The sequence below is a fragment of the Eschrichtius robustus genome, chromosome 6, assembly GCF_028021215.1.
Source record: "Eschrichtius robustus isolate mEscRob2 chromosome 6, mEscRob2.pri, whole genome shotgun sequence".
Classification (NCBI taxonomy): Eukaryota; Metazoa; Chordata; class Mammalia; order Artiodactyla; family Eschrichtiidae; genus Eschrichtius; species Eschrichtius robustus.
Window position 1 is genome coordinate 48,158,777 of NC_090829.1, and position 26,112 is coordinate 48,184,888.

General features: G+C 36.0%; 1 protein-coding gene across 1 annotated transcript; it reads left to right on the forward strand.

The window, feature by feature from the left end:
* LOC137766095 (uncharacterized) lies at positions 1 to 24,296 on the forward strand. The gene is made up of 7 exons (XM_068545812.1): positions 1 to 26; positions 7,708 to 7,852; positions 11,024 to 11,117; positions 16,492 to 16,607; positions 18,829 to 18,971; positions 22,177 to 22,374; positions 24,251 to 24,296. Exons 1-7 carry the CDS (start codon positions 1 to 3, stop codon positions 24,294 to 24,296), a joined length of 768 nt encoding a protein of 255 aa, XP_068401913.1.
* The last annotated feature ends 1,816 nt before the right edge of the window (positions 24,297 to 26,112 follow it).

The window sequence follows — 26,112 nt, forward strand, 5'->3', positions numbered from 1 at the left end:
ATGCACCAGCAAGACATGTGTGAAAGGTAAGCAAATGACATGCTAAAAAGTAGCCTCAGTCATTCCTTAAGAGAAAACAAACAAACAAACAAACAAACATAGGTAGTATTCCGGGATCAAATTTCATTTAAAAATGTAAAATCATGCAACCTGTGTTACTGATGATGGCTGCTTGGAGAAAGAAGCCACCGTCTCCCCTATAGCAGGCAACAAGCTACAAATGCAATTCAGGTGATCAATACCGTAACAGAGAGAGCTGGACCTCTGTCTAGCAGTGGTACATTTATAGCTACACAGGGCTCTTTAAGAGAAAGAACGAGTGTGAATTTCAGGGGGAAAAACAGATAAGACAGACAAAAGGAAATATCTATTAGTTAATATCCATGAATTATTAGTTAATATTAGTTTGTACCTATTAATTATATTTAAATGAAATTACTAGCACAAAACAGGACTTCTACTAGATCAATAAAGCCACAAATGAGATTAAATAAGAGGGCCAAAACCCAATCCTTGTTTCCTCACTCCTAAACGTTATAGCTGTTACATAAATATTTCTCAAAGCATGCTGATAATTAGACAATATACAATTAGGGGGGTTGCAAGTTTCTTGAATTTTTTTGTCCTTCTATTAGTGTTGAAGTTGGCTCTCATCTTTAAAAAAGCTGAGATTTGCACCTTCAATTTTCAGGATGAAATACACTGTGGTTTCATGAGTGTATGAAATGTATTTATAGCTCCCTAAATTTACTGCTTAGAGTTAAGATAGGAATGATACTTAGGAAGAGGTTCAGAGGCTGAAGCAGTTCTATTACAGAAGTTTCGTTTTTGTTAGCAAACTGTGTACATCTCAAGCAGTGTCTAGATGTTATGTTGGTTTTAATGTTAAAAACTGTGTCATAATTAGAATTGGGCATGTGAAACAATAGTTACATGGGTAGAAGTTCTGTGAACAATTATAAACTTTATTTTTCCTACTTGCTAACACCCTTGAATACACTATACCAAGAGGAAGTTTACTTGTGAGCTCTGTAAAAAAGTACTTTATGATCAGTATTATTGATCTTTATGATCAGTATTATTCTTTTTAAACTAGTAAGTTTTATAAAATTGTCTCTCCTTTAGAGACAGTGTAAAAAGTAATGCCTAGGCTACAACTTAAACTTTAACCTTCAACTTTTGAAGGAGGAAGGAAGGAAGGAAAAAGGAAGGAAGGAAAGAAGGAAAGGAAAGGAAAGGAAAGGATAGGAAAGGAAAGGAAAGGAAAGGAAAGGGGGAGGGAGGGAGGGAAGGAAGGAAGGAGGGAGGGAGGAAAGAAAAAGAAAAAAAAAAAGAAAAGAAGTTTTCTTAGTGTCAGTATTTGTTCAATCACGTTTCTGCACATCATGAAATGAGTCTTAGTCATACTACTTTCCTAACATACTGTCACTTTCATTTGGAATTTTATTATAGTTTTGTCTCTGTTCACAAGATCTACCTAATCACATGTTGTCCTTTAGTGTCTATATTCTTCTCCTTTGTAGTGTTGTATGTGGTTGAATTTTCAAAATTATAACAACATAGGGAGTAGTAAAGCATTCTTTTTTTTTAAGTTTTGAATATTATTTTATTTTATTTTTACACAGCAGGTCCTTATTAGTCATCAATTTTATACATATCAGTGTATACATGTCAATCCCAATCGCCCAACTCATCACACCACCACCACCCCCCTGCGGCTTTCCCCCCTTGGTGTCCGTACGTTTGTTCTCTACATCTGTGTCTCAATTTCTGCCCTGCAAACCGGTTCATCTGTACCATTTTTCTAGGTTCCACATATGTGCGCTAACATACGATATTTGTTTTTCTCTTTCTGACTTGCTTCACTCTGTATGTCAGTCTCTAGATCCATCCACATCTCTACAAATGACCCAATTTCGTTCCTTTTTATGGCCGCGTAATATTCCATTGTATATTTGTACCACAACTTCTTTATCCATTCATCTGTAGATGGGTATTTAGGTTGCTTCCATGACCTGGCTATTGTAAATAGTGTTGCAATGAACATTGGGGTGCATGTGTCTTTTTGAATTATGGTTTTCTCAGGGTATATGCCCAGTAGTGGGATTGCTGGGTCGTATGGTAGTTCTATTTTTAGCTTTTTTAAGGAACCTCCATACTGTTCTCCATAGTGGCTGTATCAATTTACATTCCCACCAACAGTGCAAGAGGGTTCCCTTTTCTCCACACCCTCTCCAGCATTTGTTGTTTGTAGATTTTCTGATGATGCCCATTCTAACTGGTGTGAGGTGATACCTCATTGTAGTTTTGATTTGCATTTCTCTAATCATTAGTGATGTTGAGCAGCTTTTCATGTGCTTCTTGGCCATCTGTATGCCTTCTTTGGAGAAATGTCTATTTAGGTCTTCTGCTCATTTTTGGATTGGGCTGTTTGTTTATTTAATATTGAGCTGTATGAGCTGTTTATATATTTTGGAGATTAATCCTTTGTCCGTTGATTTGTTTGCAAATATTTTCTCCTATTCTGAGGGTTGTCTTTTCGTCTTGTTTATGGTTTCCTTTGCAGTGCAAAAGCTTTTAAGTTTCATTAGGTCCCGTTTGTTTATTTTTGTCTTTATTTCCATTACTCTAAGAAGTGGATCAAAAAAGATCTCACTGTGATTTATGTCAAAGAGTGTTCTTCCTATGTTTTCCTCTAAGAGTTTTATAGTGTCCGGTCTTACATTTAGGTCTCTAATCCATTTTGAGTTTATTTTTGTGTATGGTGTAGGCAGTGTTCTAATTTCATTCTTTTACATGTAGCTGTCCAGTTTTCCCAGCACCACTTATTGAAGAGACTATCTTTTCTCCATTGCATATCCTTGCCTCCTTTGTCATAGATTAGTTGACCATAGGTGCGTGGGTTTATCTCTGGGCTTTCTATCTTGTTCCATTGATCTATGTTTCTGTAGTAAAACATTCTTAAGTATTGGGAATCTTCTAAATAACAGCTATATATGTGGTTACAATAAAGTTCTAAAACTTTCTAAATATAATTTTGTTAATGGAACATAGAGGTATCTCAGTCTATCTTCATTGTTTTTGGTATTTTAATATAACTTCTTATTTCTATAAATATCAATGAACCCACTAATAGGTATTGAAGTTTACAAGCTTTCCCTCTAGAGAAGTTTGATACATGTTTGTTCTTTTACTTTTGTTGTACCTTAATGTGGGGACCTGTTTGTGTTTATAAGAATGCACATGGGGTTGGAACAACAGGGAAAAGCAAAATTCATAAGACTACAAGGTCGCATAAGATTAAAACCTGACCCATTCAGATAGAAATAGACAAATGATCATTTTAGTTGTATATTTTTCAAAATTACAATTAGTGTGCTATGTTTTTAGAATCAACAATCTAAATAATTTCAGATATATCTGTTACAATCCTGGGCCTTGGGTACTAAAATTTGAGGGATATCTGTAAAACACACAGTTTTTTAGAACAGTTCATTGCTATATGATTATTTACTCAATTTATGGGTTTAGTTCTGGGAAATTAATTTAGAGCCATCCCAAATTTGAACGTAATAACTTGGTATACCAAATTTGCCATTCCAGAAACTAACACATTATGATACCAAATTACTTCTTGATTTCATGAAACTTCCTTTCCCAGTACTTTATATTATCTCATCACCATCTCTAGCATGCAGATAGTAAAATCATCACCCGTTTTACAAATGAATACATTTAAATATAGGCATAGAGAGGACAGGGATTCTGGATTTTAAAAGATAAGAAGAATGGTCAAAGAAATCAAAGAGGCTGGATTGATATCTCCTTTCACCCAAATTTAATGCTCTAGAGTCCGTGGTAATTTTCCTCTAGCCAGTAACCTAAGAAGTACCTGGTTTAGCAAGATACCACTAGATTTGAGAACCTAGCTCAATATTTTGGGAGGAGAAAGAGAGCATTTGAGGATTTGGGGAGTGTCCTTTGCTAACTGAAAAATACGATTGAGTTTTTTCTTCCTTTCGAAATACAAAGCTCTCATGATGCAGCACTGAATGTAAATTGAACATTTAGAAATGGAGTCGCAGGCAGTGCAATTTAGACAACGCTGGGTGTCTGTAAGGTGACCTCTGGCCTTCTGGTTGGTGTGTGTCCAATACAGCCTCCCTCACCTCAAGAGCTCGGCTTCACCTCAGAAACTAGGCCATCTGCCACTTTCTCCTTCACTCTCCTTACAAAGCTACATAATCACCAATTTGACATTTTAATTAAACAGCACCCTGTTGCAGCCAACAATTTATGAGGCTTATAAATTCCTGATTGTAAAGGACATTGCAATCTTCCAATGAAAGGGGCTCATGAATTAATAGATTATATTATTATTGTTTTTCATCCTGCAGTTTCAGCTCACCCGATTCCTTCTTGTTGGCCATTCTACACTTTTTAAAACCAAGAATAGATGGCCAATTCAGATAATACCACCTAATTTAAAGACACTATAAGTTACTCCTGACAAATGTACAGTTTTAGCCACGGCACCTCCTCTGTGGCAGCTTTATACTACAACATTAATAAAATTAATTTCTCTTTCATAAGGATTTAGAGTTGTAATTTATGATAACTGTTTGTTCACTGCAGGCAGAAAGATTAAAAATGAATAAACCAATATACCAACTAAACTGCAAGTCTAGCTTTATTTTCTTCTGGGGAGGGGCAACAGGAGAGGGTTTTAAAAACAGCTTGATGTTATCTGGAATGGTGTTCTCATAGGTTCTACTACTAAAGGCTTACCTTTTGTTTTCAGTAAATAGTCACTGCTAAGATTTACACGTTCTATTAACTAGTAAATTATCCGTAGTTAAGTGGAGTAATCAGAATAAGAAAAATCAATATTAATGATTTTCCTTACTAACAACTGCACCTTAATAAATGATACAGATTTACAGTTATTTAAAGAATCACAGTAGCTTATCTGAATCTTATTTGAACCCTAGTACTTAAGAACACTTGGTCATTTACTTGTGTGACTTGGGCAAGTTATGCCACCTCTCTGGGCCTCAGTTTCCTCATCTCTAAAATCAAAATAATAATGTTACCCACTTTGTTTGGTGATTGTAATGATTAAATGAGTTAATCTACGTAAAGTTCTTAGTACAATGCCTAGCACATAGCAAGTGCTCAAGAAATGTTTACTGTAAAATTATTATATTAGTAATAGTTGTCATCATGGCAATAATGTTGCAAAACAAAACAGAAAACCTTTTCACTCAGGCAGAGTCCACATCATCTTCTGAATATTAAAGGTAAGGAACCACCAGAGGTGCTAAGTGACCCGAGGTCACAGCAGTAGCTGTTTGGAGACTCCTAAGACTCACAGGTCTTGCAGTTTTGACATCAGTGATGTGTGCATTAAAGCAGATGGAGTAGAAGTTTGAGGATGATCTACCTTTTCTTTTTTTTAAAACTAAAGGATCAGAAATTATATTTCTTTGCTGATATTTCTCCCCCAAAAGCAGACCAAAGGAAACTTCCGTATGGAATTTAAGATAGAAGTATCGGAACAAAGAAGATTTTTCAGAATGTCCCAAAGGTTTTACTGCAAGATTCCAGCATACTGCCCTTCACCACTGCCCTCTGGTGTGGCGCCCAGGAAGCGTATATGAATGTGAGAGAAGGAATCCAGCCTTTGGCACCCACAAAAAGATATCACACTGGAAGAGAGTCAGACTAGTCATCTACTGGTTAGAATCTTCTCAGATCATCTGTCCTTAGCTGAAACTCTACACCAAATTCAATTCATTCCATTCCGGCAGAAAAAAAAAAAAAAAAAAGGAGAGAAAAAGAAATAGTGGGGATGTTATTTGCGAATGTACTTGTGTTACCGAAGTTTTAATTACCTTCTGTTATTCATAAATGTCTAGTAGTAGTCAGGGTAATGGCGCAAGTACTTCTTTAAGTTAAACTCTCAAATCATCTAATGTAAACTAAGATGATGCGATAATTTTCAGGTACTTGTAAACGTGATTTTACCTTGAAGCTGTTGGGCTTGGTCTTGCAGCACTACACAAGAAAAGTGTACTGAAAACCCAATCAGCCGGATCTCTCTCATCAGATATTTTGGTTATGTGAACTTATTTTTCCCCTGTTCTCTGCTTTAAGCAAAATAAGACCATTTCTCACACTTACGAGTCAGCCTCTCATCACTGTGTAACCACCACTGAAGTCTAGAATCACAGAACACCAGTCACTGAAGAAGGATTCAGTCATGTTCATTACCCTTATTTTCCTGATTTCATTTTGGCAGAAAATGGCTAGCATATTTTCATAAAGACAAGTGAACCAAAAAAGTCAGTTCAACTTTTATCCTCTGTTCATCCCCTGAAATACTGTTCCATTTTGCCCCATTTTTTTCTCCCTGATTGTTGGCCAAAACTCTGGTCATAGATAGTAGGATTTACCTGCCTCAGGAATAATAAATTTTGCACAATGTAATGTTGTTCTTCTAATGTTTGTTAATTTGTTGCTATGGTAAGGTATTCTTTGGTAATGTCAAGAAACAATATCCAACTTATTAAAGAATTGCTCAAGTGGAAAAGAACTGAAAGGCATATATTTTCTGACTTTTTCACATAATTGAGACCAAGTCTTTGATTTGTTATTTAGTAACAGATGGAGGAATAATTTTCTCCTTGATAATAGGACACAGTTTTATTTTCTTAATGGCACAGTAGTGCTATTTTTTGAATATGACGTAATGGCTATGCTCTTCTACTATAGCACATCAGTTAATGAATGAAAAATGAAAAACCTTTCTACATTGTACTTCATGAAGGCAACTTCAATATACAAGAAGTGTCAGTTTCTTGTAAGTAAAATTGCTATAGAGCTACATAATAACTGTGTCATAAATATAGAATTCTGTCTCTTAAGATTCTTGGAGCCTGAAAAATGATCCCCGAAGAGTAAAAAGAGGTCAGAAATAGATACAATTTCTAGTTTTACTTAACGTGAAAAAGCATATTTAGATATTTTTTAATTGGCTTAAAATAATATATAGCACCAATTACAGAAAGAGAAACATATAACCATTGCTAAGGAGAAAGGGAAAAGTGCAAGAATAACAGTGAATAATAAATATAGGAGAGTGAAAAAGACATTTTATATCCCAGTGGCATAACAATGGGAATACAGAGAGAACTGGACTGTTGTTAAGTGAAATGTTTGAGTATTATTTCAAAGTGAGTAAAATTGATTAAAGAACCTGAATTTTTAATATGTTTGCCACCAATTTGAGGAAATGTAAGAGGTTTGGGGGAAATTTCAGGGAAAATGGAAGGTCCAGATCAATGGAAAAACAGTATGGAGTTTAAGGCTTGTTTGTGCCAAATCTGCAATGATAGCTCTACTAGGAATGATATTCCAAAATTAGGGCTGACTTTCTCGTTCATATCCTATAAACATGTATTCGTGTGTACCATTAGATTTACTTTTCTAAGATCTGCAATCTATGTAGACACCCTTACCTTGGGAGAGAATTTGTCTTAAGTGACTGTTAGCCATAAAAAAATGTGCGTAGGACTATGACAGAATTCCTAGGGTATCATTTATCTCTCCTCTAATTGGGAAAGTTGATGTTTATAATTTGTTGTTATTGTTGTTTTATACAAAGGTATTTACATTTAAAGACTTTAAGCATTTTCTTTCATTCAGCTCTTCAGGTCAAAACACAAGCAGTCAGGAGATTCATCCATCTAATTCATCCTACGCCTCCGATCTGAGTGAGTCACACACTGGGTCGGCTCTCTTGAGGAACAGAACTTTTTATTCATGTTCGGATTCTGGAATATCATCCCTGGTAAATATTTTTGATTAGCCCTTTACCTAATGATAAGTTTAAAAATGTGTTTTACCTTGGATTTAACACTTTTTAATAAGTGTATAATTATAATACACTTTTAATAAGTGTATAAACTTTATACACTTATTAAATAAGTGTATTTTAATAAGTGTATAAACTTTTAATAAGTGTATTAAACCTATCCTTGTAATTGGGGGGAAAATAAAAGGTTGGTACTCTCAGTCCCAACTCAAAGAGGCAAGGGAAAGAATCTGAGGTGGAGGAAGGAAGACAAAAGAGACCAAGATGAGTAGAAAAGATAATGACCAGAGAAACAAAAGTGGCGTCCCTTCCTTTCCCCCACTGAGTTCAAATTCTGTCCCTAGTCTAAGATTTATCTCCTTTCTTTCTGGAATGTCCTTTGGCCACAAGATAAAATTTTCTCCTCCTAAACTCACCACTTCCAAGACTTTTCTCTAACACATCTAAGTGGAATCATCCAGGCTTTTTCTCCTTTCCTTCATTCAAAATTGTTCCACTCATCCCACTGGATCAAAATGAGTTATTTATATGTCTGCCTCCCAAATTACAGAAAATGAGTTTTTCAAGCACAAATGCCATATTTTATTTAACTTCGTATCCTCAGTGTCTGACAGAGTGCCTGACACATAGCAAGGGTACAATATATATTTTTGAATAAATGAATGGATTGAAATTCAAAATATTCAAAAATATTTATTGAACGAATGGATTAATCAATTGGTCCATCAGAATTAAAAAAGAAAAAAGAACAGGGTAAGACACAAATATTCACTATTCCTTTAAGAAGAAACAACGGTCACAGAACTGCAACACATTGACAGCCTTACATAGATATAAACAAAGAAATGCAAAGGCTCATTTTCCTACAATGTCAGAAATCCCAAAATCAACCTCATAACTCCTTTCAAAAACAGGGACTGGTGGTGCAGTGGTTAAGAATCCACCTGCCAATGCAGGGGACACGGGTTCGATCCCAGGTCCGGGAAGATCCCACATGCCGCGGAGCAACTAAGCCCGTGCACCACAACTCCTGAGCCTGCGCTCTAGGGCCCATGAGCCACAACTACTGAGCCTGCATGCCACAATTACTGAATCCCGTGTGCCTAGAGCCCGTGCTCCACAACAAGAGAAGCCACTGCAATGAGAAACCCACGCACCGTAACGAAGAGTAGCCCCGGCTCGCCGCAACTAGAGAAAAGCCCGAGCACAGCAATGAAGACCCAACGCAGCCAAAAATAAATAAATAAAATAAATAAATTTTAAAAATGGAGGAGGCAGCATTTGCAATGAATATTAAAGGATGGATGCAATTTTACAAATCAAATAAGATGAAGAGTTTAAAAAAAAGACACGTTTTTGGACAAAATTAGATGTCACTTGAAAAATGGAAACTTTATTCTCAAATACAGCTTTAGCTTAGATTCTTTGTTTCCCAGCAAGAGTCTCATGAAATAGCACCAAAAGGTAAATGGGGTGTGGCAACTACAGGAAATTTAACTTCTAAGAAATTTTTATTCTATGGTAGGAGCAAGCAAAAAAATTCCAAAAGCACATAACAGGTTGGGAAAGAAGCTTCCATAAACATGTAAACTGAACAACCAAGAATGGGCCAGAGACTACATCTTTCAATAATCTGAAATGTATTTGTGCTTCTTGTTTTTTTAAACTATAGTTCTGAAGAATGAGTGAATTCCTTGAAAGTATGTTAGCCAATCCTCAAATAATCTCAAAGAATTGCTCAAGAATTAATTAACTTTTTAATGTTGCTCTTAATAAGGGAGAGAGCTTTTGTTATTTTTAAAATGAAGATATTGAAATATTTATGGAACAACTAAGGTCATTCAGTGATGAAGTAATTAAGTAAAAGGTCAAAGCTAATTGATTATTAAAAAGCCACCTCTTCCCAATTTATTTTGAGGCAGCTTTTCCCAAATTCTGTTTTGCAGGATGCACTAGTCCCATGTGCTGCCCTAAGAATAAAAGGTTCTATGGTTTAAAAGTCCAGGGGAACACTTTGTAGTACAGACTCACAATATATGCTAAGATACTAAAGGCTCAGAGAAGTCCTGTAGTAAGAGAAATGCTTAGTTCGGTTTAATCCAGGGCCTCATAAGCTTATTTAATGGTGGAAATGTTTTTCATGTTAGTATTAGTCACACAAATGTACAGCTCAAGCAAAGCATAAACTATGCAAAATGCTGCTCTGTGAAACGAATGCAGTTGTTCCAAATATTGTAATGACATTTCTTCAAATCAAATATTCCGGGTTCATTTATATATGTGCATAACACTGGCTAACAGAAGAATGAATCTATGGCGTATGTATTTAACATAATATTCCTTTCTGAGTAATATGCCTTTTTGTTTGTGTTAACCTTGAAACTGTCATAAGCTATGTAAAATACAGGCATTTTGATTGATTACAACCTCAGTAATAGTAAACAACATAAGATTGCCCTAGATGTGATCGTGGCACATATTCTGGTCAATAATATACTGTCCAGAAAAGGAAGATGACCAGACCTGAAATATTTCATTCAATACTGGCTACACATTTTAAGAGCAATGTCAATAAAATGGAACTCTTCCCAAGGAGAACCACGTTTTCCCTGGATATTTAATAATTTGTAAACCATGATCTGTTAGTAATAACTAAATGACAGAGAAGATGACAACTATTACCAAACACTTAAAATAGTAGTCACATGTGGAGGGATTCTTCTGTGTAGCCTCAAAAGGCAGAACTTGTACAACTGGACTAACTTAGAGGGATTACTTGGGGTCCATATAATGAAGAGCCATTAACAATTACAACTCTTCTAAAATGGAATGAGATTCTTTATGAGCTATTCAATAAATATTAAAGGACAGTTTATCAGAGGTGGTGTAAAGTGGATTCATGAATGGGTAATATATTTATTTCTGCTGTCATTTGTCATCAAACATAAATCAGTTGCAGGTGTTGGAGATGCAAAGTTGAATAATACATAATTTAGACTGGACTAAGATAACGTTGATGAGCACACCATTAGGTAATTGGAGTTCAATTTGGCTGAATGTTTGGGATGGGTTTGTATTACTTGCACCCATAAAAGTAAGTGAACTATATATTGCCAGATGGTATTTCTCTTCTCTCTTATTTTAAAGCTTCCATCAGATTCTTTTAAGTACCTTACTTGGCACAACGTAGAACAAAATGACATCCAAGGAAGTCAACTGCGTTGCCCAAGAGTAAGAGAAGGTAAAGGAACAGAAGTGTGTGGTCTTTGCGTACATGCTCCTAGTGGATGTTTCTTGAGGATCACAAGACATTACTTGGGGATTAAAAACCTGTATTACTTGGAGGTAGAAAAATTTCCCGTTTCAAGACCATAGAGTTGTTAATATAGTGAAGCCACCTTTAAAAGTATATTCTTATAGCTGATTATATAAATAATAAACGTTCAGTATTAAATATTGGAAAATAGAGAAAGAAGAACCTGTAATTCAATTATCCAGAAATAGTCACTGTGACTTTTATTTCCAGATAGTCTTTTTTTGAAAAGCATGTACATATTTCTTTACAAAATTATGTGAACAATTGTGTTTCTTGAGTTTTTTCACTTTGTATTGTGAGCCTTTCTTTCCACCATGTTATTAAACATTACCCCAAACAAGTTTTTTAAAAGTTGCAGATCTTTCCATCATAAGGATATTATTAATTTTACTTAACCAATGATCTTTGTTGGAATTTTATGGTCATGAATAACACTGTCACTTCAGTGGATGACTTTAAGCTGATTAATCCTATATCGGTTTTTTAAAAAGCTTAAAAAAAATCTAAATAAACCAGGTAGTCTCATTAGTATGTTCACTAAGCATTTTAAATTTGGTAAAATAACCAATGTTTTACTATTCCTTTTTCATCCTGTCAGATTTTACAAGTGTACTGGTGTGACAGTATGAAGAATTTTTTATCTGCAGCCCCAATATACATAATGTTTGATTTCTATAAGTAGCTTCAGTAGATAAGTTGTGTAAGGACAGAAAGTGTGCGTTTCTCTTGTCTCTTTTGCATCCCCCATAAGCTGATGAAATAATATTAGACATAATTCCTGCTGCAGTGAGTATTTATTCTTTACAAAACATCAAGTATCTTGGCTACCTTATATCTGTATTTGCAGACTTGCAGATACATTGTCTATTGTACAATTGTAATACTGATTTAAGAAAAGTTGCTTTAGATATACTCATCTGCCCATTTCCCCGCTCCATTGCATTACTTTACCCACCAATGTCTTTCTTCTTTCCCTCAAACTCAATTGACAAAGGGTGATTAACACAACATCATTTTCTTTCTCATGTTTTAACTCTGCCATATCTATTTGCAGCTAAGCACTGGCTTATATAAGAAAACATTATTTTATATTATAATGATTTATATTATATATTCTATTAATTTATTTTATAATAATAAAATATTATTAGATAGTACTATTAGAGGTAAATTAGAACTTCCCTTTGGAGAACTTAGAATATTTTTCAAAGAGCAAGAAATTATGGGGAATTAGTGACATGTACACACTTCTATTTTTAAAATAGATAACAGGGACCTACTGTAAAAAAAATTTTTAAATGAATAAATAAATAAGTAATGAAAAAGAAATTATGGGGAATTAGGAAGGAAGGAGACCAGAGGCCGTGGAGGCCATGCGTGTCACAGGTATAGAGTTCATCAGCAAAAGAAAGAGAAAGGGTTACATCAGGGGCTAACGAAGGCAGGGTTTAATTGGCTCTTAAACTTCAGTGTACGGACAAATTACCTGGAAGTGTGTGGAAAACACAGATTCCCAGGCAGCATGCCCAAATAATCTGATATAGTTAGTCTGGAGTGGGGCCCTGGAATCTGCATTTGTTAAAATTATCACAAGCAATTCTGTTGCAGATGATCTGAGGGCCACGCTATGGGAAACACTGGTTTAGGGGGCTTGGGGAGAGGCAGGAAAGGAAGAAATTTGAATAGGAAGTGAAAATTTGAGAAAGTAAGGGTGTTGGCATTCATGTGTGCGTGCACACGCGCGTGTATGTGTGTGTGTAAGTGTGCGTGCACACGCGCGTGTATGTGTGTGTAAGTGTGTGTGAGGGGAGTGGTTGATAATTGTGGCAAGCACAACGAGGCAAAACGAAATTGTCTGTGGCGCACAGGTGGAGAGTTGAGGTTTAGAGAGAACTGTAGAACTGAAGAAACTGGAAGACACGACAGAAGAATAAAATCTAGGAGTAAACTGAAAATGAGCATGTGTAAAGAGTGCTGTGGTCTCCCTCCTTCCCTGATTTAAGCAGCCAAGTCATGCCCTGAGGTCGTCACTCAGCAAACCGAGCCTTCGTCATGACCACGGTGGCCATTCATGCAGAGGCTATCATTGCTCTGCAGAGATAAGGCACATTTTGCTTCTACAAATCATTAACAACACCCATTCTCTCGCAAGTGGCTAGTCGTAAAAAGAATGGAGTGTGATCTACGGGATGGGAAATAGTGGAAAATCCCATCACCGCAAACTGTGAAGAAAATAGATGTCCTTTGTTTGTTGCCCTAAATTTTGTTGAAGTGTTTGGGTTTTTTGCTTTGTGGTTTTTGGGTGTTTTTGTGAGATGGAGAACAAGTGCATCTTAGAAGCATTCTGATAAGAATGACCCTCTTTCTAGATTAGATCCTGAAACACCCATAAGACTACTTCAGTTGATCTCAGTTGCTCAAATTGTACATCCAGGAAGAGTCCCTATGAAAAGAAAGGTTAGCTGGTGTGTGATAAACAGCAATCTCCCAAGGCTTTGATTGCCAGATAGAGACGGACTTAACTCCTCCCAATTAAATGAAGCAAAAGAGGAAACTGTTGGCAGAATTCTTTTAGAGAATAGATTCTTTCTGTTTGAAAATCCCCCAGCAAGTTAATTCAGTCACTGCTGTTAGGAGTTACACATCCAGTGAGGGGACAAAAGAACAAGCTCAGAGATGGCAGGTGAAAGCCAACATCCCTGGGCTGTCAGGTATTCCAGAATTTAGTTCTCAGCTGCTAAGATATATCTTCAATTATCACCCAGGTCTGAGTTTAAAAAAAAGAATCCAATTTAATGGAACTCCTCACAGTGGAAGAGACCTTTGGCTTCCGACTTCAAAGAAATCTTTGAAAGCTGCTTTAAAAAGAAATAATTGAAAGAACAGAAGATCGATAGAACTCAAACAAACAATACAGGGCAGAGTTTAATAACGCTGGGGCATCTATTGCACAAAGAAAGCTACCAAGTTTGGGGGGGGGTATTGAAGACAATAAATCCTGAGGTCTCCCCAGTCAATTAGGTGATGGTTCCAGTTTTTCCAGTTCTATAACTTTTAACTCCAATCATCCTAATCAATGAACAAGATCATTTCTTAGCACAAGGATATTTTATTTGTAAAGGGGTTGGGATACTACCACCTTCAGGGGTAAGTGATTCCCTGGGTGGCAACACTACAGTTTGTTATGAGGGAAATGTCTAAAAGGACAGGTTAGATTCTTGGCTTCCACCTGTGCCTGATGAAAAAACGGATGTTTTTGTCAGTAATGGAATATTGGACTGTTGCTCTTATCGCCTTCCATAAATTCTTCACAAACGGACTCATTATCTCACATCACAGTCCAGATGAACTTGCCACAAAAGCGAAGTTTGTTCCTGATACCTTCAATATCTTTTCTGTGCTCTTTTCACCTTTGAAATGAGGGGAATCATGCATTCCAGAAAAATGGAGTCGGGGGAAAGGGGTACAAATGGTCCCAGGTCTGACTCGAAATACAATATATTAGAGTTGGAAGGGAATTGAAATCATTTAGTTTAGGATTGCTGTCAGGGGCTTGGTTGGCATCAGAGCTGAATGAAGTTTGCCTGGGGTAGCATGATAAGAGTGTAGGGGTCTATGGCAATAAGAAGCCTATGTTGGTGTAAAAGTATTAGAAATCAGTATTTTTTATAAAACATTATCAACTTCAAACATAAATTTCTCACCAAATTCAGCCCTTGATGGGCCCTTGATGCTAGTCTTCCCCATATTTTTGCAAACTTGGAAAACTGAGGCTCAGAAAATTAAAATTAATCATCTGGAGTCACACAATTACCTGCTACTTAACTCCAGACTGGAAACAAGATATCTATCCTTTCCCTAACCCTGGAAGTTATGTGCAAACCCGATTTGGAAGACAATAAGTTTGGAAAATAGTAGGAAATGAGTTTGGAAATGGAGATTGGGATAAGATTGTGGAAAACCTTGCTTGATGAACTAGGCTTTTTCATCTTTATTTGGTAAGCAATAAGAAATCTGAAATGTTTTGAATATGTCAGTCCTGTGGTAAAAGCTGTGTTTTACGAGAGCTGGATGGCAATTTGTGTCATCTATGTTGAAGGAGAGAAGATTGCAAACCAGGAGATCCAAGAGAAAGTAGTTTCGGTTCAGGTAGGAAGATGTGAGGGTCTGGACATTGAAAGGGAAGGGATAGGTTCTCAAGGGGAAAGCTGGTAGGACTAGGTGATTAATTGAATTGAGAGACAAAAGAGAGAGAAAGTCAGGAGTGACGTCATGATCCCTAAAGAGAAAATTATATGAAAATTTAAACCATTATACTGATGATTTTTCTCACTTGCCTGGGCTAGAAGTAATTTATGTAAGATTAAAAGTTAACTCTACATGTTGACTTTTCCGAACAGTTAATAGAGGTCATTCCTCCCCTTTAATCACTCTAGAAAATCATCAAATTATCTCTGAACCTCAAAATATTTGCCCAGAATTAAAGAGTCTAATAAAGAATACAGATATTATATATTTTAGCTAGGACATTTTTCCTAGCAATGTGCTAAATTGCATTTAAAAAGAAATCTATAGGTGAGAATTTAAGCTAAAGCTGACATTTGATCCTCTGTAGAAACCTAGACCATAGATAGCAAACTTGTGAACAATTTAAATTAAAATAATCTGCAACCCTATTTTTTTTCTGATAACTGTATTCACTCTACCGTAAACTTAAAAAAAGTAAAACAGATGGAAAAGAATAAACTTGTTGATTTGTTTGCTATTTCCTCTCTCTTGTATAACTCATCGTGTGATGGGAGGGCCTAGGAAGTCAGCCCATCAGAAATGCCACAAGGCTTCCTGCAGCAGGAAGAGAAACAAAGGAACTGGTGGCTTAAATATTTAACAACCATCTCGTGATTAATTTACTCTTGTCACACCTGCGCATCTGATTTATTGTTCTCAAATCAGAGGTTTCACTTTATTTTGTTTGGAAGACATGAGAGGAAAGTTATTCAGCAAATTTCAGGAAAAATGATTTTCAACAATTAGAAAGTGTACAAAGTGGTCAAGTCCTGGCATCTTTTCTGTCCCCATCTCTTCCCCAACCCAGTTAGGCAGGCAAGCAGGAGTGTGTTAAGTTGCATAAATACATTTTGTTACTGCTCACACTATGTGGGCATAAGAGTCCAATCCTGTCTCCCTCAATCCAAATAGCTAGTGGAAGTTTAAAACAACCGGCCAAGCATCCAGTGAGGCTGTCAATCCTGTCTTTCTAAACCTACTTCCAAGATCTCACCTTGTGATTTCTGCTCAGGACCCTCTGCGGAAGAGTTGTTCTTCAGACAGGAGTGTACCTTGCCTCCACGGAAAAGAGTCCTTGAAAAAAACAAATGGGAAACATGGCTGCAAGAAAACTGGGAGGACTGCACGGTGAGAACTTAAAAACAGAAGAAGAAAAAAAAGCCTATTTCCCTCATTGATTAAATTACGACACTTTTTTTTTTTTTAAGGGTATTTGCCAGCATAAACATCAAAACTTTAAGCACATCTTTAGAACTTTCTCTGAAAATAGTGGTGTTTGGGCTCTCCATCTCTTTTTCCTTCCCTTCTCTTCATCAAGACTTGCTACTTATTCTCTAATCTTTATTTTATCTTGATATTGCTGAACTTTGGAAAAAGTTTAAAAGAATTGAGAATGAAATTGGTTTTTTTTAATAATAAAAAAGTCAAATGTTGAACAATAATCCTTATAAATGAATTTATGATGCAATCTGGAATCCTTTGAACAATGCAGTAAGCCAAAAGTTTTGAAGATCTAGGGCAGCCAGTTGTGTCTGAACAGAGCTATCCTGAAACAAATCAAACTTTCACCAGTGAAGGATATAAGCTGTGATCTCTTGGTGCTGAAAATGACTCAGCTGGCTGAGCCACTGGCATTGAAACAGTCCCTGTAGTTAGCCCGACCACTACCAATCTATGGGGCTGCCATCACTCAAGCTTCTAATTCCAGTTGGAGCAAGTCATGTTTAAGCAGAGGACTGAAGATTTAACTGGGAAGACTAAGCCATTGGTAGCAATAAAAGAATAAATCAACTTCTTTATAGCAGAGTAAGATGTCAATATTTTTTTTCTGAAGTGATCAAATTGTATGTGAGGATTTTAGGAAATCTTCCCAAAATGAGACTTATTGGGATCTCCTGTTGCCACTTTTGTTTCACAGATCGATCTTGTATGTCGCAGAATTATAGAATTAGGGCGTGGGAAGGAGCTTCAGGGAAGGTCTGGTCCAAACTCCTTCCTTTCAAAAAGGAAAGGAAAGTTTAGAGAGAGAAATGATTTGCCCAAGGTCACACAGCTTATTAGCAGAAGACAGGAAAATAGAATATTGTTTCCCAGTACAGTGTTTTCTTTCTAAAATTAATTTTAATTATTCTTATATAATGGATGGATACATTCTACTCTTTAAAAATTTAAACAATGCTCCTATTTATTTATTTGAAAAATTTAAACAATACACTTAAAACTTTGACCTCCACTCCCAGGATTCTTTTTAGAGGTAATCATTCCAGTGTATACATACATTCGTTCTTTATAGCTGTCATTTAAACCATGGATATATTGTAAAGGCCAATGGAGCCTTGCTAATAAACTATCATAGAAAGTTTAATTGGCCTTTAGATAACTATACTGTCAGAGAATGACTAAATAAACTTTAAACTATCACAGAAAACCTTATTGGGAAATAGTGGTCAAAAAATCCTATTTGAGAAGGTGATATTTAATGTAGAAATGATAAATATAATATCTTAATATTTCTTTGGTTTTATTTTAAATTAAGACCTTTTATACTTTGGGAAAATAAAATTTAAAGTAATAAATTTTATAATGTTTAATGTCTAAAAATATCAAGACCTTATCTTTTTAGATAGAGATATCCATATTTCCCTAAAATAGTAAATTATTTTGCTTCAAATTTTTTAAAAAAAGTCATTTTATGCAATAATTTCTATTCACAGAAATTGATGGTAAAATTTTGGAAACAAAAAGTTAAGTTGACTTTTAGCAATAGAGTTTACAAGAGCAATGCTACCACTGAGAGTGGTTTTAATTTCCTTGAGATCAAAGTTGACTGATGTTAAAAGTAAAAATAAAATACCCACTATCTCTGAAATATGCCAAGTCATCTTCATGTATGTATCCCAGGTTATTTTTAAATAAAATCTTATTTTCCATCTTTTGAATGATGGTATCTTACTCTGAAATGTACATAAGTGTGGTTTCTGAGTATTTCCAAGGAGGCTAAAGATAACTAATCATTTAAAGCCAAACAGAGCTTTACCTCCTCTACTTTTTACCCCTAGAGAAGTTTCAGAATCTGTTTGAGGGTCTTTCCCTCTCTCCCTGACACCCCCCCCTCCCCACCAACCTTGTGTGTAATTCTAATCAGGATCCAGTCAGGATCTTCACCTTCCCTCCCTACCTTGAGAAGCTCTGCAATAATTGTGTGTTTGGATGTTGTGAATATTTTAGAAGACCGAAAAACAAAATAGTAAAAACTGCTGGTTTAAATATGCAACACATCTTAAATTAATAACTATTTTTAAAAGTTGATAAAGCACTTGTTTTTTTTTTTTATTTGTTTTTCCTTCAGAATTTGAACCTTTCATTTCAGGATTTGGGGGACCCTTATCAAGTTGCAAATTTTAACAGGATTCTTAGAAGACTAATTCGAGTTGAAACCCTCTGGTTAGTGGATAATTCACTGGTGGATTTAAGTGCCGCAAGATTGCCAAGGTATCTGTTCCCTAGCATGTCCAGTTACTAAGTTAAAGTGAAGTCTTTGCTATATGGGTACGTGACCATTGTCTGTTCATACTGTGGCTCCTCTCATGTGGTCAGGTCTTAGTGAGAGTGCTAAGCGATGCCTGGGCAAGGCAAAAAGGGAAATTTATACATCAAAATGTCATACTTTAGAGGGAAAGATCTATTCTTTTTCAAATTAATACTGTTATTATCAATTTTTAAGGGAGTAATTTGTAATCATAGAACATATTGGCAGAAAAGCCTGCTATGTTCCTTGCATTGTCAACTGGAAATACAATTACGTTATATATACATTATCATTCTAAGTTAGTGATTTTTTGTCATATTCTTTGAACACTTGTGGGGAAAGACTCTACAGGTAGTTGACAAGAGTCTTGGCTTCAGGGTCACATTCTAATGGAGGGGTAGGGGTTGCCTATCAGAACAGTGACAAAAACAAACTAAAAATTTTAAAATTTATATGGCCTCCTTGATATTCCAAGGACCCTAAGCTCCTGAAGTTAAAGATAATCTGTCTCTTTGCTCAGGATTGCTTGAGAACTCTGTGGAGAGCTGCCCTTTGCTTCACCAGGCAGACGGGTAGCTGGAGTGAGCTTTGGTAGCCATCAGAGGGGCAGACAGAGGTTCCCAGAAGAGAATTAGGAGATGAAGGAAATCAAGCAGCCACAAGAAGGAAGGGTAAATCCCAGAGCAGGTTAAGATACATCTCTGAGCTGGGCTGAGGTAGGGCAACAAAAAGAGATCATCAGGGGTGGGATAGGGAGGGTGGGAGGGAGACGCAAGAGGGAGGGCATATGGGGATATATGTATACATATAGCTGATTCACTTTGTTATACAGCAGAAACTAACACAGCAAAGTAAAGCAATTATACTCCAATAAAGATGTTAAAAAAAAAAAAGAGATCATCATAGTTGCACAGGAGAGGGAAACAGGCAGACAGAGGAAGTGTCAGAATATGCAATGGTCCCTTGGTATCTTTGGTCATTTTCAAAGCCCCTTCCCAACTTTAGACAAACTTGGATAGCATTTGATTTTACTTATGTTCTTTTCAAATGACAAATTTAAAAATACCTAAATAAAAAATTTCAGAGGAATCTTAATATCACTGTCCCCTTAACTTATTCAGTTACTTGATATTAATTTGTTCAGTTTTTTTTCCCCAGACTCTCTTCTAGGGATAAAATAGTGACGCATTAGTTATATTTTTCTAATACACATTTAAATAAACAGACAACAACGACGAATTTTAACAGTAACATAGCCTACTTTGGAAACACTGAACTCGAAGACCATTAATTTGGAGTATGTGAACTTGACTTGATCCAGATCAGTAAACTTCCAAATCTTTGCTACCATGTAAAAAAAGAAGAGAGAGAGAAACTCCAATGATTGAAGAAAAGACTTGACCGAGCTTTAGTAGTCTCTAGATGTATTCTTTTGTCCTTTCTTTCTTTAGAAATAGGATGTATCATATAAAATTATATAATTGCAATTCAAACTTTACAACTGTCAAATCAATGTATCAAGAGAGAAGAAAATTGATGCATGTATATTCATAGCCTCCTTCCCTTCTGCCCCAGGGGAAAAACCACACTTGGTTTGCCACTCGTCTCCCCTAACATTATCCGACTGACTAAGGATGTGTGGTAGGGTGAATCTGAGAGGCTGAGAAAGTGGCAGGGTATACACTGAAAATGAGAGAATGACAAGCAGATGAGAAAACAACAGATTGCAAGGAGGACAGAGAGACAGGATCTGCTTGGGCTGGGTTTTCAATTAGAAATTGCAACAGTACTAACGTGCATCTAAAGGTTATGTATAGGGACTTCCCTGGTGGCACAGTGGTTAAGAATCTGCCTGCCAATGCAGGGGACATGAGTTTGAGCCCTGGTCCAGGAAGATCCTACATACCATGGAGCAACTAAGCTCGTGTGCCACAAATACTGAGCCTGCGCTCTAGTGCCTGTGAGCAACAACTACTGAGCCTGCATGCCACAACTACTGAAGCCTGCATGCCTAGAGCCCGTGCTCCGCAACAAGAGAAGCCACCGCAATGAGAAGCCCGTGCACCGCAACGAAGAGTAGCCCCCACTCGCTGCAACTACAGAAAGCCTGCACACAGCAGCGAAGACCAACGCAGCCAAAAATAAAAATAAATAAATAAATTTATTTAAAAAAATAAATAAAGATTATGTATAACCTAGGAAAGAGTGGAAACCTAAAGTTATCAAAGATATGATTAAAAGACTGTAAAATATCCATATGGAGAGGGAATGGAAGAAAACAAGAAAAATGACAATAATGGATGTGAAAAATTACAATGAAATCTGGGTGGGTTCAAACTGAATTTGTGTATTTCATGCTGCTTTGTGGCTGTCCTTTCTCTGTTTAGCACCATATTTACCATTAGCAATAATTATTTACCAAATGTCTTTGTGGGGTATGAGGTTCATAAATAAGTACCATGTCTCAGGGTATTAAACCCCAGCTTATAAAGGAATTTTTCCTTTAGGTAAGGTGTCAGTGATAGATTTGGAATGATTGTCTCTACTTGCATGGTTTTATATAATTACAGTTTTAAGGCAAAAATATTAAGAAGCATTATCTGTCAGGAAAATGTATTCAACCTAAATGCCTAACGCACATTTCTTTTCCTAAGGATAGCTTTTAGGTTTTTTTGGTATAAAAAGGCCTTTTTTTTCCTGATTTAAAATGCTATTTCTCAATATAGAATTTAACTACAGAAAAGTAGAAAGAAAGGAAAATAATTATAATCTCACTACTTAGGGGCAATACTCTTCAGAAGTTATTATGTTTCTTTGGGTGAACTTTTATATTGCTGAGATTACATGCAGCTCTTCACTCTTTCATTCAGGACTTATTGAGAATCCACCATGGACCACATACAATGCCAGGTACCGAGTGTATACATTGGAAAAGAAAACAGATTCCTGCCCTACACAAGCTTACAGTCTTATATATCCTGCTTATTTTCTCTTAATATTTTAATATACATATTTCTCTTTTCTTCCCAATCACATTTGTAGAAAATATCACTGTCGCACCTTTGAGGGGCTATGGTCTAGGTGAGGCATGCTAGTGTTTTGCAAGATTTAGTAGTTTACCATCCTCTTTAGGAGACAAATGACAAGATGTTTATATTTTATATCCAGCTGCAGAGTTTTAAATATGAACAAAAACCATCTCACATCTTTCAAACAATTGCCAAAGATACCTCAGATACAGCATTTATCCTTGGCTGAAAACCATATTGAGACTCTGGCTGGGCTCTCCAGTTTACGGTGCACGCCATTGGAATCCCTTACGCTCAAGAGGAACTCTTGTGAGTTTCACCAAAACTACCGGAAACGGTGAGGCCCCAAACGCCTTGTCACTTTTTGTACTTCATTGAATATTATACTTTTAACAGGTGTTCCCCTCTTGATTAAATTTGCTCAGCAAGTATTTATCTTATTTACCATGTGTTGAACTTCTCATGCTTCTAATCTCACCTAAAGAACTTTGAACTGATTTGTGTGTGTGTGAGTTTAATCTTGAATACATTCTTCTCTCAGTTAATTTATGACTGCTGTACAAACTTTAGGCTCCTCCTGTAATGTGACTTTACATACACTAAGATGTTTCATTTTAGACTTTCAAATCCTATGCATTTTCTCTCATAATGTTTAATAGATACTATGTCTTTTAAAAAATTTCTAAATATAGGTTCCTATCAAGGTCCATGTGACCATCTTATAAATTGTTTATTCTCTGGCTTTATTTTCATCCCTTTGGGCCACAAGGGCACCACTAATTAAGTGAGTACAAAAAAGTAATTGATTTGATCTACTCTAGTGGTGGAAAGAGCTGGAAAACCTGCCAAGAATAAACCATTTTTATTTCTTTGTCACTACTGGGAACATTCTTAATGATAATAATGTAATCTAAACAACCTTGGAGTGTGCACCAAGTAATATGCCCACCTATTTATCTCCAGCTAATTCCCAGCACCACTCTTAGGGTACTTAACAGGAATTAAAAGGGTGAAAACAAGCCACTGAGTTCTAGAACCTATATTTGCCCCAGATGACCACAAGTCATCTCCTCTCTCAGTGTGAATCTGTCATACAGAGGCTTAGATCATCTCTAGACTCCATTTCTAGTCTATTATTATAGTCCTACCTCCACATCCAATTTCAACAAAAGACAGTTCTCATTACCTTCCTTTCTCACACTGCCATTTTCCTAAGACAGTAACTGTATTCCAGAGGGCTGTATAATATTAGACTCTTCAACCCGTGATGAACAATGAAAATTGTCAAAGTAAAAATTCTAATCTCTGTTGGTACTACATAAATCTCATGACTGCCGTTGCCTTCCCTCTGATGTAGTCTGAAAGCAAAATTTCATATTCTGTGACAATAAATTCTCAAATTGCTTTTACATAAGTGAAAACTAGCAGCACAGTTACTTTAATATTGAACTAATATTTAACCATAATAATGTTTTGAAGTTTAAAATTCTATTTCCTACAGTCAGAGGAGATTTAGCTGGACTTTTCAACATTATTCATAAAAAAGCACACTTCTAGTCATAGAGATAATTTATTAGTATTATATTTCGGTTTGGTTAATTTATATGTGGGATTTTAGAAAACACCTTGGTCCCAACTCAGTCACTTGCCTCCCTTCAAAGAATTCCTTATAACAGTAGTGTTAGATTAATTATCTGAAATCTGATATGCCCTGAGGTCTCACTATAAATCTGTCTTCAGAATTCATGATGTGGTATAGAATTATGTGGGAATGAGGGATATAATGAGGTTTTCCATTTTCCTAGTATTCACTCTATTGGATTGAGTCCAATATGGTGGATATACACTGACACTCACGCTATAAAAAGCCAGGTTGTATTGACTGAGGTAGTGCAGGGTTGCTTTAAATAGAAAGATGTGGTCATTTTAAAGTATGAGGGAAGGATTTAAGTATCCACTCCTGCTAAGGAACTAAGCTGAAGTCCCAAGTTCATCCAAATTTGGGTTTAGTTATCTAGCCTAAATTCCACACGAGGATTATAACAGCATTCATTTTGTCACTGTCATTCATTTTGTCATTTTGTCTCTGTCGAGGATTTAGGCCAAACTTTCAATGGCCCTTTACATCATGATCAGAATTATTTAAGTATAAGCTGTTCTTGATCACTGACACCTAGAAATGTGACTGTCTTTCCCTTCCTCCTTTGTTTCAGATCCTCCAATAAGAAGACAGCACAGTTCAAAAGAGAAAGGACTTAACGATAGAGCTAATAGTATAAGTCCCAGTAGGTAGAGGGCAGCCCACTTTCTGGGACACCCACAGGCAAACTCTTCTACCATTCTTCAGAAGTCAGTGTTATCTTAGTTCACCATAGTTTGACTTTTTAAAAAGAAAGTGACTAGGAGTTCCTGCCAGCTAAGTCTGAACATTGGAGCCAGAAGACTTAGCTTTTAATCTTTGCTCAGTCATCTACAGGCTTTATGATCTTGGATAAGTTACTTAAAATGGGGGATAAAAACTAACTTGACAGAATTGTCGTGAGGATGAGATAATGTGCAGAAAGCATTTAGAGCTAAGAAAGTCATGCAGCCAACGGGAGCATTCGAGGAGATTGGCACCATCATTAGTTGACTCGGCACACCACCTGAGAGGTTTCAAACATCTTTCATCCTGGGCCAATGCCAGAGTCATGCATTTCCTCTGGCCTGAGCCCCCAGAACTCCCCAACCAGGAAAGCTGTCCACTTGAAAGAAAATGCTGCTTTGTAACACTGCTAGGCATACAACTACTGTTTAACTGGGTTGACATGAAAGACTGCTTCCTGAACCTGGAAGTGACTGTCTAAATTGGAAATGTGAGCTTCAAAAATGCTCTCTGTCAAGGCAAAATCACTCAGCACAAAATTATTTCCCACCCCTTCTTATAACTCTCAGCCAGAATTCTTCCTTAACTATCACTAAACAACTTGGACTTGCTTTACTTTAAAAAAAAGAAAACAAAAACTTTGAACTTTATAATGTGTACATATATTGTGACCTCATTCTTTCTCTTATGGTTAGTTGGCTAAATCCACTCATTGATTTTTTTTTTTTCTTTATAGGACTTTGTAAAAACTGGAATGACATTCTTTTATAAAAACAGACTATGCAGTTCCACTCCTCTGCTCAATACTTAGAACCTGCTGAACTATCTAGTAGCTCATTGAGAGGGCAAGCTATGGGAGGGTCATCAGCTCAGTGAACGTGAATAGTATTTTACTGTAACCTCATTGCAGAGACAAGGAAAACAGAATAAAGTGATAGCCACTCATCTTTCTTGTAACAATAGGCAAAGTCTACTCATTTATAAAGAGAGTAAGTGAAATACAATACTTTTGTTCAGTATAGTTACTTTTATTTTTTCTTTAACTTTTGCTTTAGAGTGTTCTCCTGTTTGCCAAACTTAAAAATGCTGGATGGGATCCTGAAGCTACCACAAGACACTTCACCACCAGAAACCAATATTTTTTCAAAAATATGCATTGTGTCCTAATGCAATCTGTATAGAAAGAAAGCAATCACTATTGTCTTTAAAAATTAATAAACAAGAAATGCATGACTAAATATTGCAACATATATATATATACACATTATGTATTTATGTATATTGATTTCCTTTAAACCAATTATCTCCAGTTTTTTTAATTCTATACCGTATCAATAAATAAATTTTGAGCACACACATTTTAAATGATTTAATTTATTTTATTTTATTAGTTAATTTAGTATTTAATTAATAATTTTTATGTAGAAATTATATACATAAAATACTAAATAAACATATAATATATATTTTAAAATATAAAATTAGAGATTTTTAAATGATGGGATAAAAATTTAACATGAATAAGGGCTCTAAGGTTTTCCCACACTCCAGGGACTCATCTGGTCCACTCTCAAGACTATAAGCCTGAGTGTGCTTGGAGCGTGCTGCTTTAAATATCTGAACCTATCAAAAGGAAAAGGGACAATTGGAAGTACCTTGTACAATTTTAAGCCACATTCACTGACTTCTTCCTTTTAAACATTCTGTCAT